The sequence below is a fragment of the Zeus faber genome, assembly GCF_960531495.2.
Source record: "Zeus faber genome assembly, chromosome: 9".
In the NCBI taxonomy this organism is placed as follows: domain Eukaryota; kingdom Metazoa; phylum Chordata; class Actinopteri; order Zeiformes; family Zeidae; genus Zeus; species Zeus faber.
In genome coordinates this window covers 2,297,607-2,314,558 of record NC_137197.1, presented here as the reverse complement: position 1 = coordinate 2,314,558, position 16,952 = coordinate 2,297,607, and the positions used below count along the sequence as shown (strand labels likewise).

At 43.8% G+C, this 16,952-nt stretch overlaps 1 protein-coding gene across 1 annotated transcript; it reads right to left on the bottom strand.

Moving 5' to 3' along the window:
* Positions 1 to 9,753: 9,753 nt before the first annotated feature.
* LOC307234691 (uncharacterized protein) lies at positions 9,754 to 11,381 on the bottom strand. The gene is made up of 3 exons (XM_080006540.1): positions 10,576 to 11,381; positions 10,080 to 10,295; positions 9,754 to 9,956 (listed from the first exon to the last, which is right to left on the bottom strand). The coding sequence occupies exons 1-3, from the start codon at positions 10,607 to 10,609 to the stop codon at positions 9,835 to 9,837; spliced, it is 372 nt and encodes a 123-aa protein (XP_079862666.1). The 5' UTR covers positions 10,610 to 11,381; the 3' UTR covers positions 9,754 to 9,834.
* Positions 11,382 to 16,952: the final 5,571 nt, after the last annotated feature.

Below are 16,952 nucleotides of genomic sequence, written 5' to 3'. Positions count from 1 at the left end.
TTGCATCTCGGACAGAGTTAGTCTGCAAGAGGAGTTCAAGTTCTCAACCTGCAATGCAACTCTTTCTTAATTCTTAAATCATCAACAACTGCTGCAATGACTCTGGCCTGTGGACGAGCTGTAGAATGACAAGAGCACAGTTTTTGGTTATAGAGAACCACCACCAACCCCCCTCTTTGGAGAACTATTTATCATGTTTGGCTCTATAAACAACTCATCACTACTACAAGAGGGAGAATCACCACGGGTGAGACAAATAAACATAGAAACAAACAACATTTACACAAAAACATCAACATTGGACAACAACATGTATTGATATACAGTGAATTATATCCAGGAAAACTGGAACTACAACTGCTCACGTGGCCTCTTCCTGTCTCATGGTTATGGCAGCAAATGAGGGAGGAAAGGAGAGGAATGCAACCAGGAGGGTGCTGGTGTGTGTGTGTGTGTGTGTGTGTGTGTGTGTGTGTGTGTGTGTGTGTGTGTGTGTGTGTGTGTGTGTGTGTGTGTGTGTGTGTGTGTGTGTGTGTGTGTGTGTGTGTGCGCGTGCGTGCGTGCGTATGCGTCCAAAGGCTGGGTTACATTAGTCCAGTCTTCATGGAATTTGGTGGATGGGAAGCCAGAGGGTTCAAGATGTACAAGAAAGAAATTGTACAATTCCACCAACGGGGGCGCTAGTCATTATCTGAATGATGCAACATGGAATTGGTCAAATCTCCCATGGGGTGTAGCCTACATCCATGTGCGTTACGTCGTATGATGCAGCTCCTCTTGGTAAATAGATTTACTAGAGAAATGACTGACTTCCGGCTAGAATCATTTGTCCAATATCAACCAAACCAGGTTAATTTGGATCCTTTGGACATTTATTGTTCGAAGGTACCAAAAGAGTTCTCAAAGTCCAAACAAAATGGTCCCCACAGACAGAAACGTTTTGGCAAAATCACTGCATAGTCAGGAAGTAGGCGTAGCTTGTAAAGGTCCGATGCGAACCCAACATGGATTAGACCCAGCGCACTATTTTACATTAGATCGATTCAGAATGGGTCAAGCCATGTGACCGCCAGAGGTCAAAGAGCACAAAAACTGATGCATCAATATTTTTCCTCATACTCATGCTCACGTTCTTAAACATGAGCATCATTTGCAGGTTTTGGTCTCTGCTCCAACTTCTTCAGCAATGCGTTGCTGGAGGTCAGGCTTCGGGGTCATACTTGGGCTTGTCACTTGCTCATTGCGGCTTGCAGCTATATCATTAGGGGTCCAGCCCATAGGTGATACTGTTCCGGGAAAATTCTCTGAATTTTGAAAAGCTAAATCTATCTTACGGCAGGAACTAACAACGGCAGGAGCTAGGAACACGGTTGAGGTGAAAACTGACATTGACCCAAAATATTCAGCTGGCCCTGCTTGACTGACATGCCACTATTCGTAAACACACGGAATGAGATGAGATTTTGAGTAAGACGCTCTATGACGTCATCATATTATTTACTATAAATGTGCAGTTTCTGATTCAGAGTGTACATTGGCATCGTATCCAGTGTGAGGTATAGACTCAGTTACTCTGTAGTGTTTTTTAGTGTGTGTTTGTAGCTTCTTATCTGGTATATATCCTGATCTGTTTGATTGATATTTTATCTCTTTGGTCCCAAATACTTTACCAGATTCATGAATAATAAAAAAAAAAGCAGTTTACAAAAACTGACAAAAATATTGGTTAAAAATCTCAAGGTTATTTTGTTGATGTTAAAAGTTACAGAGTGATTGATCTTGCACATGTCCTGTAAATCACTGTTGTCTCTCCACTGCAGGTCCATGGTTAGGTGTAGAAACAGAGCAGCAGGAGGAGGCCACAAACATACTGTTTAGTGACCGCTCTGCGCATAAGAGGTACTTTGGAATAAACCATTTGTAGGGGTGTTTTAGTATGGACATTATTTAAGCATGTACTGAATATATTTAATGTATTTTATCATGTGGAATAAAATGCAATTTCTATTTCAGTATGTTTGCTAAAGATAACTTAATATGGTTAATTGAATATGCTGATAGTGGTATTGTTTAGGGGGAGGGGGTTAAGGTTTAAAAAGCTTCCTCTTACCTACTGAGAGGCAGTCTGCTTTTGTTGAGGCTCAGGGCAGCACTGCTATTGCTGTCCCTGCGGTTTAGTTTTTGTATTTATTCTTTCTTGCAGCTGAACTTGTAGATACTTTCTATAGAGATCCACTTTTTGATTTTTGTATGGAGCATCAAATAAACACCCTTGCACTGATTTTCACCATCTACCACTGAGCCATTTTATGGAGGGTTGAATTGAGCCTCACAGGTTCACACTATTTAACACCCATTCTGAGGCAATGTTTTGTAAACTTTTCTTCCCTAACAACTGACTGATTTGCACCAGAGCCCGTGCACATTCCATGGTCGTAAAGCAATACACTGACGTAAACAGTATCTGTTGCAAACCGTTGTAATATACAAGTCACACCAAACAGAGTAGCGTTTCACTGTATTACTCTCCTATTCTGCAAAATACATTCAGTTCTGGTTAACTTAACAATGGTCAAAAGTTTGTTCCTGGTAGCAAGGGTTTATAGTAAATAGTTTACACATTAATAGTAAATAATATGATGACGTCATAGAGCGTCTTACTCGAAAAAGGCAGGGCAGGGCTAGTTTGGCAGGAGCTGAACCAGAATAGAGAAGTAAGACGTCTCCTTCCCTCCACTAGTCTGGGGGTCCACCTTGGGCAAGTGATAGTACCCCCTTAGCCCCCTGCCTTGGTTTACAGGCCGGGCAAGAGCATGCCATGGGCAGGTTGGGCTCATAGCCTTGGATGGCAACCCACCTAGGAGAAGGACACTCTGAACTAAAACCAGGACTGCGAGGAGTTGCGCCCCACAGTCCTTAATCAGCATTGTAAAGCTGATTAAGGACTGAAGGAGGCGGGAGTCTGAAGGAGCATCGCAGCGGACGGTGGTGCTGGTCCTCCTCCCGGAGGACAGCATGACGACAGGACCTCAAACCCAATGTCCCAGGGAGGGTCCTGTCCGATCACAGCACCCGGTCCAATGCACTCATGTGTTGCAGGAGGCCATTTATAATGGGGACCTTCAAGCATGCACAGTCAGAGAAGATGGGAGGTTGGAGGAACTCTCACACTGTTTGGAGAGCAGAGGAGTGGAGATCCTGGGAGTCCAGGAGCACAGAAGGGTGCATGCCAAAATCAACATCAAATAGGGCAGGGTTGACAGTTACACCTTCGTCACCTCCTCAGCGTGGCGAAACGAAGCCCAGGCAGCAACCGCAGGTGTAGGGCTGCTGTTGAGCCCCCGGGCACGCAAGGCGCTCCGGGGAGTCCACCGTTACTCAGAGCGGATCCTCATTGCTGAATTTGATGGCAGCCCAGTGACAACAACCATGGCAGTGTATTCACCCACCAACGTGGCGTCAGCCGAGGAGGCGGAGAAGTTCTACGGGGAGCTGGCAACAGCAGTCCGTAGCGTCCCAGCTCACAACTTCATTGCGATTCTGGGCGACTTCAATGCAAGACTTACCTTACAACTTCCACGACGACACAAACCTGGAACAAGATCTACTGGCTGCAAACACCATGTTCAGGAGGAGAAAAGGCAAAAAATTGACCTTTCAGGACCGGCCCACTGGTATGAAGCATCAGCTTGACTACATTCTAGTGAGACGGAAGTGGAGGAACTCCATCTTGAATGCGGAACCCTATAGCACCTTCAACTCTGTGGGTTCTGACCACCGGGTGGTATCCATGAGAGTTCGGCTGAGCCTCAGGACCTCCAGTCATGGCGCCAGGGTGCGCCATGGCTGGAGGGCATTCTCTATAAACCCTGAGCTACAGGCCAGATACACAGCAGTGGTCAGGGACTGCGTTCACATACGAGATGTGAAGGAGGAACCGGGCGCAGGGTACATGAAGTTCATGGAAGCAAACAAAGTGGCAACATCGAGGTGTGTACCGGTAATACAGAAGACCAGAAGCCCAGCAAGATCAAAACATCCAGATGTCATGGCAGCACGTCGAAAAGTAAAGGATGCAAGCCACGCATTGGGTCAAAACCCGTCCGCAGAACAACGCGAGACCTTGAAGGAGGCCAAGTGTCTTCTCTTTGCCGAGTATGACAAAATCAGAGGTGAGGAGCTGATGCAAAAAGTCCACAAAGTGGAAGCTGCCCAGGGAGAACAACAGTACAGCGAATCATGGAGGGTGATCAATGAGATGTGTGGAAGGAAAAGACCGAAAGAAGAAGGACAGGTGGCAGGAAACAGCCCAGAGGAGAGAGTGACCACTTGGTTAACTCACTTCAGGAACCTCCTTGGCACACACCGGGCAGGAAATACCTGAAGTCCTGGGGGATCTCAACATCGATGACGGCTCTTTTACATCGCGGGACTTAGCCAAGGTCAAAGCCTCCCTGAGGCAGGGGAAAGCGGCTGGACCTGACGGCATCCCCCCAGAGGTTATCAAGAACTGCAATCTCGATGACATCATCTTGGAGGTCTGCAACCAGGCTCTAATGGAAAATGTCATGCCGGAAATATGGTCACTCTCACACATCATCGTGTTTCATTGACTTCAAGAAGGCCTTTGACACCATCCACAGCAAGAAGGTCCTGGGTTCGATTCCCACCTGGGGCGCTGTTGGCACCGTGCTCCGGCGGGTTATCTCCCAAATAGGAGCCTTTCTGTGTGGAGTTTGCATGTTCTCCCCGTGCTCACATGGGGTTTCCTCCACCTAACGTCAGTAAGGACCCCCCCCCCAAAAAAAACATGCACACATCACGGTCTGACCAGCGATGGACACTCGTCACCTGGTCCCCGGGCGCGTCCACGAACGCTGCCCCCTGCTCCTGGCTGTGCCCCCGGAGGAAGGACAAGCCAGGATGGTTAAATGCAGAGGAACCATTTCACCGGCCACCATCCAAAAGCATGTGCATGTGTGTTAGTGTGTGTGCGTGCATGTGTTGTAGTGTGGTGTGCTGTGTGACGATTAAAGGGGCACTACTCAGTGTACTACCCAGTGTATCGGAGAAGATAGCAGTAAGGAGGATGAGACTAGCAGGCCATTGCCACCGCCACCGAGAACTCCAGGCCAAAAAGCTTGTACTGTGGGTCCAACACACGGGCATCGATCAAGAGGACGTCACGCATCTACCTATGTGGATGTGCTAAGGAAAGATGCTGTGGAAAGCACAAAGGAGCTGGCCAGATGTATGGAGAACAGGGATGACTGGAGACGCCGATGAGAGAGAGAGAGAGAGAGAGAGAGACCGACCACGCAGTGGAATTTCCACAACAATTTTATATTATTCAATATTTTAAACTGTGGAATGAACATACCGTGGCAAAAAAAAAAAAAAAGCCAGCTGGAGTTGAGCACGGATGAGTATTTTTCCAAGATAACATGAAACCTTTAATGAGATACGCAGCTATGGCAAAATTACATGCTTAGGATGCAATTGAGGTCAGGAATTCCTCTCCACAATCCTGTGGTTCAAAAAATGTTTGGATTGTTTTTCTAAAATACATTTAATCTCCCACAGAAGACACAAATGGTGTCGCAGGTATTTGCACTCCTGCATTGCTCAAATAACGAGTCCATGTCCAGGCTCCCTGCTAGTGACTATTAAACAATGATTTACAGTTGAAAGATAGGCTTGGGCAGAATGACAATTAAATCGTCAGTCAACTCCATCGATTGGCTATTGAAAAATCTGAGCATTGAAACAATGCACCGTGTAAGAGCAGTTCCCCATGTTGTGAAACTGATCGCGGGAGCTTGGAGGGAGAGAGGGGGCAGAGGAAGACAGCCCCTCCCTCCCTTTCCGAACAGAGCTGTTTTGAGCCCCTTTCACACATAGTTACCAGTAAATTACAGGGATAGCCTTTCCGGACCCGAGAGTGAGTTTTACTATTCACAGATGCAGTTACATTCAGGAAAATTTCTGTCTTGATCCTGATGACAAATGCCATGATAATGCCGGAATAGATGGGGCCAGGGAAAGTCCAGCAGATGTCATCCGGTGCGGTCCCGGTCTACACTCCCAAGAGCATCATGCGGACGTAGCACACAAATAAAAATAAATATACCTATGAAATAAATCCTGAAATAAATGAACGAGGCAATAAATATGTAAATAAATGTAGTAAATATACGGAGGCGATGGTGCGCCCTATGGTCTATTTTGGTTTTTGTTTGGTTTGTGGTCTATTTTGGTTTTTGTTTGGTTTGTGGTCTATTTTGGTTTTTGTTTGGTTTGTGTTCTATTTTGGTTTGTTTCCTACCTGTTTCAAACAACATTTATTTTATTTATTTTTAAACACAACTGAGTTAAGGGACTGTCCCGTTTTGTCCCATTACAAAAAGAACTGTGTGTTCCCACTGTGCCATACCGGGTCACGCACGTCTCCCCGTTGCTGTGTGAATTAATAGTTTCTGTAACAGGAAGACTCTGTGCTCCCACCACCCCCCATTAGAATTGGAAAGCGCTGTGCCCCCAACGATCCCTGATTGAAATTTTGCACAATCACCCAAGCCTATTGTAAGCAAATGTGATAGTTAGGGTTCCTATAATCCTTATATGTGTTTTACTGTTGACATTGTAAAGCAGTTCTTCTGTGGCAGAAAGCTGATGTTCCTTGAGAGATCCTGATCGATTGAATCCTTTCACACACTGTTGACAGTAGTACAGTCCTTTGTATCCCGTGTGGATACGTTCATGAATTTTGAGTTCACTTGATGAAAAGTCTGTCTCGTCCAACTGGGAGGGAAGGGGGGAAGGAATCATTTAGGATGTTAAGTAAAAAAATTTTAAAGCACTGTACCTATGTACATGTATGTGACAAATAGTCTCTTGAACTTGAACCTTGAGAAAATGTTTGTAGTAGAAGGAAGAGGTAAACCTCATATTTAACCAAACTATGCTATGTCAATAAAGTTTAATTAGTATTGTGAATGGCTGTAGTGTTTATATAATTTTGTTCTATTATTCTTAAATTCCGCAATATTGAGGATATCATAACCTGCCAACATTCATCCAGTCAACCAGCGATGTGGAGATGATAAAACAGCACAAATTTGGAAGAGAAAACAATAAAATGTTACCTGACTGAGGTTCTCTGCTCTCCATCAAATCATCACTATCTTCAGTATCAGTTTCAGAAGAATCCGAAGAGAGGAGCTTCTCATCACAAGTTGATTCCGAATCAGAAGCTGGATCTAAGCTCCCAGCTGCTCCTGATATTCCACAGTCCTCTCCACCAGTTTCTGGATTAATCTGTTCAGTTGAGGTGCTGGCTAGAGGTTCTGCCTCTGTGTTCTCCTTAGTTTGGCTTTCATTAAGCGGGGACCACAGAGTGCTCTCCTCACTCTTCACACAGACAGAAAGGAATGGGAACTTGGTCCAGAGGTCCTCCTCTTCCTCTTTAATGTGTGGAGGCTCTGGCTCCACCTTGACCAGACTGGGGCTCCACTCCTGCTGCTCAGAGGGAAGCTCCTCTTTACAGACAGAGAGCTGCTGGAGGTCTGGAGGCAACACTGAAACACAGACACACAGTCAGGGAAGAAAACTAGGATAGTGTGTCCAAGCTGAGGTGAGAGGGCTCTTTCATAGTCACACAAACATGTACTGTATTGTGTAGTGTTCTACATGTTGTCGCCATGTACTTTAGAACTATGTCGTTTATGGAAAAGAGTTCAAACAAAACAAATAATTTATATAAAGCACCAACTGAATCATACAATATATTTCTACGTGTGAGTTTTATGTTCTATTTTTTCCTCTTAATTATTTAGTTTTCTCATCATTTTAACGGTATGGGGCAGACCTGCACAGCAGCACATTTGACAGCCTGCAGCTCAGTTAAATATACAGAGAAACATGTGAATTTGTTTCGGACATAAAATTAGAATTACTCAATTATTTAAAACATGTTTTTTGTGAAGAAGAGATGAACAAAATGGTCGTGGAAATTGACAGGAAAAAAACAGAGTGGTCTCTGATTGTTCTACCCTCTTTGTCAATACTTGGACCGGAAGGCTGATTGCTTGGTCAGATGGTAAGTTGCTTAAGTAGATAGACAGATAGATGTATGTAATAAAGTAGAGTGTCTCTTCATACAGACAGACAGACAGATAGATGTATGTAATAAAGTAGAGTGTCTCTTCATACATACAGACAGACAGATAGGTGTATGTCATAAAGTAGTGTCTCTTCATACATACATACAGACAGATAGATGTATGTCATAAAGTAGTGTCTCTTCATACAGACAGACAGACAGACAGATAGATGTATGTCATAAAGTAGTGTCTCTTCATACAGACAGACAGATAGATGTATGTCATAAAGTAGTGTCTCTTCATACAGACAGACAGACAGATAGATGTATGTCATAAAGTAGTGTCTCTTCATACAGACCTGCTCTGTGTAGCTTGACTTGGGGTGTCAGTATTAAATACAGTAGATTGTTCAGCCTGCAGAGCTCCTGGTTCTGGTATATAGTGTATATAGTGTTATTTCATGGAAAGGGGGCGTGGCAATGGCGAACGCAAGTGTACTGAATACTGACAGATGGCGAGAACGAGACTGAGAACAGTGATGAGATGAGATGTATACATTCTATATAGTAGAAGAAGAAACTGTCACATGACACAACCACACTACAACACATGCATAGGATGGTAGCCGGTGAAATGTAGCCTCTGCATTTATCCCATCCTGGCTTGTCCTTCCTCCAGGGGGCAGCCAGGAGCAATGGGCAGCGTTCGACGACGCCCGGGGACCTGGTACCAGGTGTCCATCGCTGGTCAGACCATGATGTTGTGCATGTTTTGGGTGGGGGTCCTTACTGATGTTAGATGGAAGAAACCCCACCAGAGCACGGTGCCAACAGCGCCCCAGGCGGGAATCGAACCCAGGACCTTCTTGCTGTGAGGCAGCAGTGCAATGCACTGTGATGCGCGATGAGATGCTGGACGCTGAGACGCCGCAGTATTGTTCACAGTGTACAATACAGACTGGTCAGAGAGCTGGTCCTGAGTCCGAACAGTTGTTAAACAGGAAGGTTCTTAAGTGAGGAGTACCTGTATATACAGATTTACTAAATTACAAAACAGAAATAGTGAGATATTTAAGATGTACAAATATCCTAATGCGATACTATGGCATATAGCTCGATTTAACATGAGGCCTTGTAATGCTACTGGGATGGTGAGGAAGGATCATTTCAACTTAATAATTACTCGGCCAGTGGGTCAGGTGACTACAGGAACAACAGCCTGTCATAAATAATGATTCATTTTTTTAATACTACTTAGAATGAAATTTAATGCCGACTTCACGGCCATACTGGCAAAAGTATGAAGGATATAATGAAAAAACAGTACAGACTTTAAGCCCTAGAATAAAATCATTTACCAAGTCATTGAAATGAATAAAACATTTTAATAATACTCATTGATATTAAATACACAATAGCTTTCTGATGTGTGTTTGTGTGTGTGTATGTGTGTGTATTTTAATAGCATAAAATGAAAAGAGTGTGTATTTGTCACACCCGCCCCCCAAGGCCTCACATAGAGGCTTTTGGTCACTATTTGAACTGAAGACAATTTGCACATTTGCACAAACTGTTTTTGGTAAGATGAAATAATAATAATAATAATGATGACACTATTGATCACTGATGATACCAAGAAGAAGAGGGTTAAGTTACCTCGTGTGAGGGCATTCATTTTGACAGGAAATCAAATGTTATGGAAGGAAAACGGAATGAGACCATGGATGGCTCTTCTACTCTTTAAGTTGCTCCAGGTGGAGAATTGTGGCCCTTCTTTTCTGGTCCTGTGCGTCGGATTCCTTCTGTCTTCTCTCATTCTCAGGATGGATTTGGGTATCTGGTCTGGTCCTGGCTGCTGCAGCAGAGGTAAGGAGCTCTGGTGTGAGGGGACCTTATAACCCACCCCCCCATGTAGCCACACATAATCACACAATTCTATGTGCAATGATGGTGTCCTCCTGGATACTACAGATCTCACCTTCTTTGTTGATGGAGAAGCCCCTCTCCACTGTAGCCTGGCCATGAGAGAGGAGCAGAATGTTTTGGAGGAAAGCCCGGAGCTCTGGGTCAGGCTCGCTGAGGAAACGATGCAGGACCACATCCAGCCTCTTCTCCATGGGCTTGAAGGACAGGAACTCCTCATTCCTCACCTCCAGGGACAGGAATTGGGAAAACTGCTGGATGGTCAGATCACCTGTAGAAAGAGTGAATAAAAAAACATGGGGGAAAAAAAAAAAAAAATATATATATATATATATATATATATATGGATAATATAATCTGCCGAAATATTTACACTGTCAGGACTTCATAAAAATAAGGTAATAATAATTAGTGTATGTATCTGCAGCAACACCTGCCAAACGCTTGTCCTGGAGAAAACTTTTGACGAGACAATTCATCCATGTTTGTCTAGTACATTGTGATGACAGATTGTGATTAAGCAAAGAAAAGTTCTTCTGAATGATACTTACTTTGGAATTTTTGAGCAAGTCCACGCAGGTGCATGACCCATGAACTGTGACCCAAATTATCTGGACTGGACGTGGTCACTGACCCAGTAGTGCAGATGAAGGTCAAACTCTTTGGTCTTTGTTGTTTTGAGGCTTTCGTCAAATGACAACAAAGCAGGTGGCCTCGCTGACTTGGTCAGTCAGTTGTTTAGTGATGAACGGAGCCAGACCAAATTTGTCGTCGGTGAAGAGCTTTGCTGTGGTCAGAACTGTGCTATAGGCGCCTGCTGCTGGCAGGCTGTAGCACAGGCAACTAGTTTCTCGCTCTTCATATGGGAGTCCAAAGCCATAAGTCCCATCTTCCCCAGTTTGAAAGATTTTCGGCTTAACTCACTCATATTTTGGGATTCTGCTGCCACTAACCCCTGGGCCTCCGGGTACGGGGGATGGGGGCGTTGGCTGGGGCACGGTCGGGTCCAGGGGGGGGTCAGCATGGCCACTGTCCAGCCTGCTGCACCCCTGCCTTGATCTGGTTATGCTGCGCCTATCTCTCCCAGTGATAGAACTCAAACTCAGTACATACACCACACAATAGACAGAGGGTTTTCAGGATGGGTGAATGTGACCGGCAGCTGGGATCTTGCCCGTCACACTCCTGCCCCGACATATTTCTCATCCATCCTGAAATGTTAATACCACTCATATTAGCTCAAAACACAGACACACGCACACAAATCGTTCTCCAGCCGACCAGGTTCTGCTGAGCAGGGGGAGTGCGAGTGATTCGGGTTGGACATGCTTGGAGGACTCATACCCCCACCCCCCACAATTTTAACTGCAATTACCAACAGCATATTTGGGGTGGGGGGCGCTGGTGTATAGGTGTGGGGGTGTGGTTGGTGTTGGGGGCAGGTGGACCCCCTGTCGACTGGTGCTGGGTGGTTTCTGGCGTGTTGCGACCCAGTAGGGCTGCGGGGAGGCCACCGGGTGCCTTTCGGGGCCCCTTGTAGGCTGCTTGCCATCGTGGCTGTGGGTTGGGGTGCAGGAGGCAGCTGTATGCCTTTTCTCCCACTGCGTGGCTTCTCTATGGCTGGTGCCCCGGGTGGTAGAGGTGGTGGAGGGCCCACATATCTGGCTGTCTGCGGGCATTTGCGTGGGGGTAGGCTGACATCCGGGTGTCCTGCGCTGAGCACACGTTACGTGGATGTGGCCGATGGGGCGTCTGGTCGTTGGTGGGAGTGGGGGCCCCGCCGCCACCCCTGTGGTGTGGGCGGTTTGGGCGGGGTGTCTGTCTGGCAGAGCGTGACCTGATTCTCCCCTCTTGGGAGTAGTGATGATGATTAGTTGCTTAAAGACCACAACATGGTAAGATGGTTCTCCAAAGAGGGGGATCGGTGGTGGTTCTGTGTAACAAAAAAAACTGTGCTCCAGTCATCCCACATTATGTCCACAGGACAGCGTTGTTGCAGCAGTTGTTGATGATTAAAGAATGAATAAAGAGTCATTGCAGGTTGGAAGGTTGAACTCCACTTGCAGACTAACTCTGTCCTAGATGCAATGGAACAAATACTCTGTGTTGTATGTCCAGCACAGGTTTAAAAAAAAAAAAAAAAAGATTTAATATTTTGGGCTACTATGTTGGTTGGAGAAAAAAACAAAGAAAAACAAGCTGGAGTTGAGCACAGATTAGTATTTTTCCCTCTTAACCTGAAACATTTAATGACCTACCCAGTTATAGATATATGACATGCTTTAGGATGCAATTAGTATTTTTCTCTACATATCGATTCTGAATATGAAACGGTTTCAATACAAATTTTCAGCATTATGGATATACGGGTAACAGCTGCTTCCTCTCTCTTCTCTCTGACAGTCACACACACACCGCTGCAGCGCCCACATAGCCCTGCCTCCTCTCAGTCAATCGCTGTCTTGTGTGTTCGATCCAGTTTGTTATGGTGTTAGCTCAATAAAGATGGAAAGTGCAGAGCCTCCAAGACCAGTTTTGAAAGAAAACAGCAGGAGTGCTGTTTGGAAATACATCGCATTTGAGGCAAAACGTAAACTTAAAGATCGATTAGATCGATTTATTTTTGTGTGCTATGAATGATGATGAAACTTTTTTTTTTTAAACACAAGGTTCATTTTAGTTTTGGTTCAGTAAGGGACCGGAGCAGCAGGGGGACGCACAGTGGAAGACAGATCACAGGTGTCCCGATCGCGGAAATCCACTACCTCGATGGCCATTCCCCGTTTAAAAACAAACAAAAAAAAACAATATGGCACCATGGACAGGGTGGCGGGTGCTCGGGCCCCCTCAGCATGTGCCTGCCTGTGTGTTCTGTCCTGGACGTGTCACACCGTCTCTCCGCTGCTTTCCGTTGCCATGGGGCTTGATTTGGTAAAAATTGGATATTATTGTGTAAATAATTTATTTGGAAATAATAAATCCTGCACTTCTGTAGCGGTCTGACTCCCGACAAGACTTTCATGTGACACAGTTTTCTAATTATAATTACTATTATTAAATCATTTATAATAATTTATTTCATTCATAAGTTTCATTTTTTGATTACCTGTGGACATTTATTTAGTTGATACACTTTATTTTAAATTGTGTACTGCAGAGTACTTAACATTGTGTTAATTAAATGTTCATGTTTTATTTGATCAGATGCAAAGAAAAAAAAACAAAAAAAAAACGATGATATTGGAACTACATATCAGCCATTGGCCACCCCGCTCTAAATATCAGCAATAGCCATTGAAAATCCCATATGGGTCAACGACTGCCTATAATCCTTATTTTTGTTTTACTGTTGACATTGATACGGCAGTTCTTCTGTGTGAATACGCTGATGTCTTTCGAGACCTCCTGATCGACTGAACCCTTTCCCACACAGTTGACACTTGTACGGCTGATCTCCTGTGTGAATACGGTGATGTTCCTTGAGATGTTCTGATCGATTGAATCCTTTCCCACACAGCTGACATTTGTGTTGCCGTTCTCCTGTGTGCGTATGCTGATGGTTCTTAAGAGATCCTGATCGACTGAATCCTTTCCCACACTGTTGACATTTGTACGGCCGTTCTCCCGTGTGAATACGCTGATGTTCCTTCAGATATTCTGATCGATTAAATCCTTTCCCACACTGTTGACATTTGTACGGCCGTTCTCCTGTGTGGATACGCTGATGTTCCTTGAGAGATCCTGATCGACTGAATCCGTTCCCACACAGCTGACATTTGTATGGCTGTTCTCCTGTGTGAATACGCTGATGTTCCTTGAGAGATCGTGATCGATTGAATCCTTTCCCACACTGTTGACATTTGTATGGCTGTTCTCCTGTGTGAATACGCTGATGAATCTCGCAATCTCCTGATCTTCTGAATCCTTTCCCACACTGTTGACATTTGTACGGCCGTTCCCCTGTGTGAATACGCTGATGAATCTCGCAATCTCCTGATCTCCTGAATCCTTTCCCACACTGTTGACATTTATACGGCCGTTCTCCTGTGTGAATAAGCTGATGTTCCTTTAGATTTGTTAATTGTCTGAATCCTTTCCCACACTGTTGACATTTGTACGGCCGTTCTTCTGTGTGAGTACCCTGATGTTTTTTGAGATATGCAGATCGACTGAATCCTTTCTCACACTGTTGACATCTGTAAGGCCTTTCTCCTGTGTGAATGAGCTGATGCTGCTTGAGATTTGTCAATTGTCTGAATCCTTTCCCACACTGTGGACATTTGTACGGCCGCTCTCCTGTGTGAATAATCTGATGTTTCTTGAGATGTCCAGATTGACTGAATCCTTTCCCACACTGCTGACATTTATACGGTCGTTCTCCTGTGTGAATACGCTGATGTTTCTTGAGATCCGATTGACTGAATCCTTTCCCACACTGTTGACAATGGTACAGTGCTTTGTATACTGTGTGGATATGTTTGTGAATTTTCAGTTCACTTGAGGATAAGTCTGTCTCGTCCAGTTGGGATTTTACTCCTGAAAGAAATAAAGGCATGGAAAACAAAGAGAAAGTCAGAGATGGTATGGTAATTTAGGATGTTAAGTAAAAAACCTGTAAAGCACTGTACCTTGAGAAAATGTTTGGAGTAGAATGAAGAGGTAAACCTATTATGTAATCAAACTATGCATGTCAATAAAGATTAATTAGTATTGTGAATGTCTGCAGTGTTTATATAATTTTGTTTTATTATTCGTAAATTCTGCAATATTGAGGACATCATAACCTGCCAACATTCATCCAGTCAACCAGCGACGTAGAGATGATTAAACAGCACAAACTGGGAAGAGAAAACAATAAAATGTTACCTGATTGAGGTTCTCTGGTCTCCATCCAATCATCCCTATCTTCAGTCTCAGTTTCAAAAGAGTCTGAAGAGAGGAGCTTCTCATCACAAGTTGGTTCTGAATCAGAAGCTGGATCTAAGCTCCCAGCTGCTCCTGATATTCCACAGTCCTCTCCACCAGTTTCTGGATTAATCGGTTCAGTTGAGGTGCTGGCTAGAGGTTCTGCCTCTGTGTTCTCCTTAGTTTGGCTTTCATTAAGCTGGGACCACTGAGTGCTCTCCTCACTCTTCACAAAGACAGGAAGGAATGGGAACTCGGTCCAGAGGTCCTCCTCTTCCTCTTTAATGTGTGGAGGCTCTGGCTCCACCTTGACCAGACTGGGGCTCCACTCATGCTGCTCAGAGGGAAGCTCCTCTTTACAGACAGAGAGCTGCTGGAGGTCTGGAGGCAACACTGAAACACAGACACACAGTCAGGGAAGAAAACCAGGATAGTATTCTACATGTTGTCGCCGTGTACTTTAGAACTATGTAGTTTATGGGAAGGAGTTCAAACAAAACAAATCAGTATCTGAACATTTAGATTGCCTCATTCTGATATGTACATTTTCAATTAATTTATTACCTTTTATTATCTATTTTTATTTGTATGTTCTACTTTTTTCTTTTAACTTATTTCGATACATTTATCTCAATTTCTCATAATTGTAACTGTATGGGGCAATTGACAGCTTAGAGACGGACAGACAGACAGATAGATGTATGTAATAAAGTGGTGTCTCTACACAAAGACAGACAGACAGATAGATGTATGTAATAAAGTAGTGTCTCTTCATACAGACAGACAGACAGACAGACAGATAGATGTATGTCATAAAGTAGTGTCTCTTCATACAGACAGACAGACAGATAGATGTATGTCATAAAGTAGTGTCTCTTCATACAGACAGACAGACAGATAGATGTATGTCATAAAGTAGTGTCTCTTCATACAGACAGACAGACAGATAGATATATGTAATAAGTAGTGTCTCTTCATACAGACAGACAGACAGATAGATGTATGTAATAAAGTAGTGTCTCTTCATACAGACAGACAGACAGATAGATGTATGTAATAAGTAGTGTCTCTTCATACAGACAGACAGACAGATAGATGTATGTAATAAAGTAGTGTCTCTTCATACAGACAGACAGACAGATAGATGTATGTAATAAGTAGTGTCTCTTCATACAGACAGACAGACAGATAGATGTATTTAATAAAGTAGTGTCTCTTCATACAGACAGACAGACAGATAGATGTATGTAATAAAGTAGTGTCTCTTCATACAGACAGACAGACAGACAGATAGATGTATGTCATAAAGTAGTGTCTCTTCATACAGACAGACAGACAGATAGATGTATGTCGTAAAGTAGTGTCTCTTCATACAGACAGATAGATGTATGTAATAAAGTAGTTTCTCTTCATACAGACAGACAGACAGACAGATGTATGTAATAAAGTAGTGTCTCTTCATACAGACAGACAGACAGACAGATAGATGTATGTAATAAAGTAGTGTCTCTTCAGACAGACAGACAGACAGATAGATGTATGTCATGAAGTAGTGTCTCTTCATACAGACAGACAGACAGATTGATGTATGTCATGAAGTAGTGTCTCTTCATACAGACAGACAGACAGATAGATGTATGTCATAAAGTAGTGTCTCTTCATACAGAAAGACAGACAGACAGATAGATAGATGTATGTCATGAAGTAGTGTCTCTTCATACAGACAGACAGATAGATGTATGTAATAAAGTAGTGTCTCTTCATACAGACAGACAGACAGATAGATGTATGTCATAAAGTAGTGTCTCTTCATACAGACAGACAGACAGATAGATGTATGTAATAAAGTAGTGTCCTTCATACAGACAGACAGATAGATGTATGTCATAAAGTAGTGTCTCTTCATACAGACAGACAGACAGATAGATGTATGTAATAAAGTAGTGTCTCTTCATACAGACAGACAGACAGATAGATGTATGTCATAAAGTAGTGCCTCTTCATACAGACAGACAGACAGATA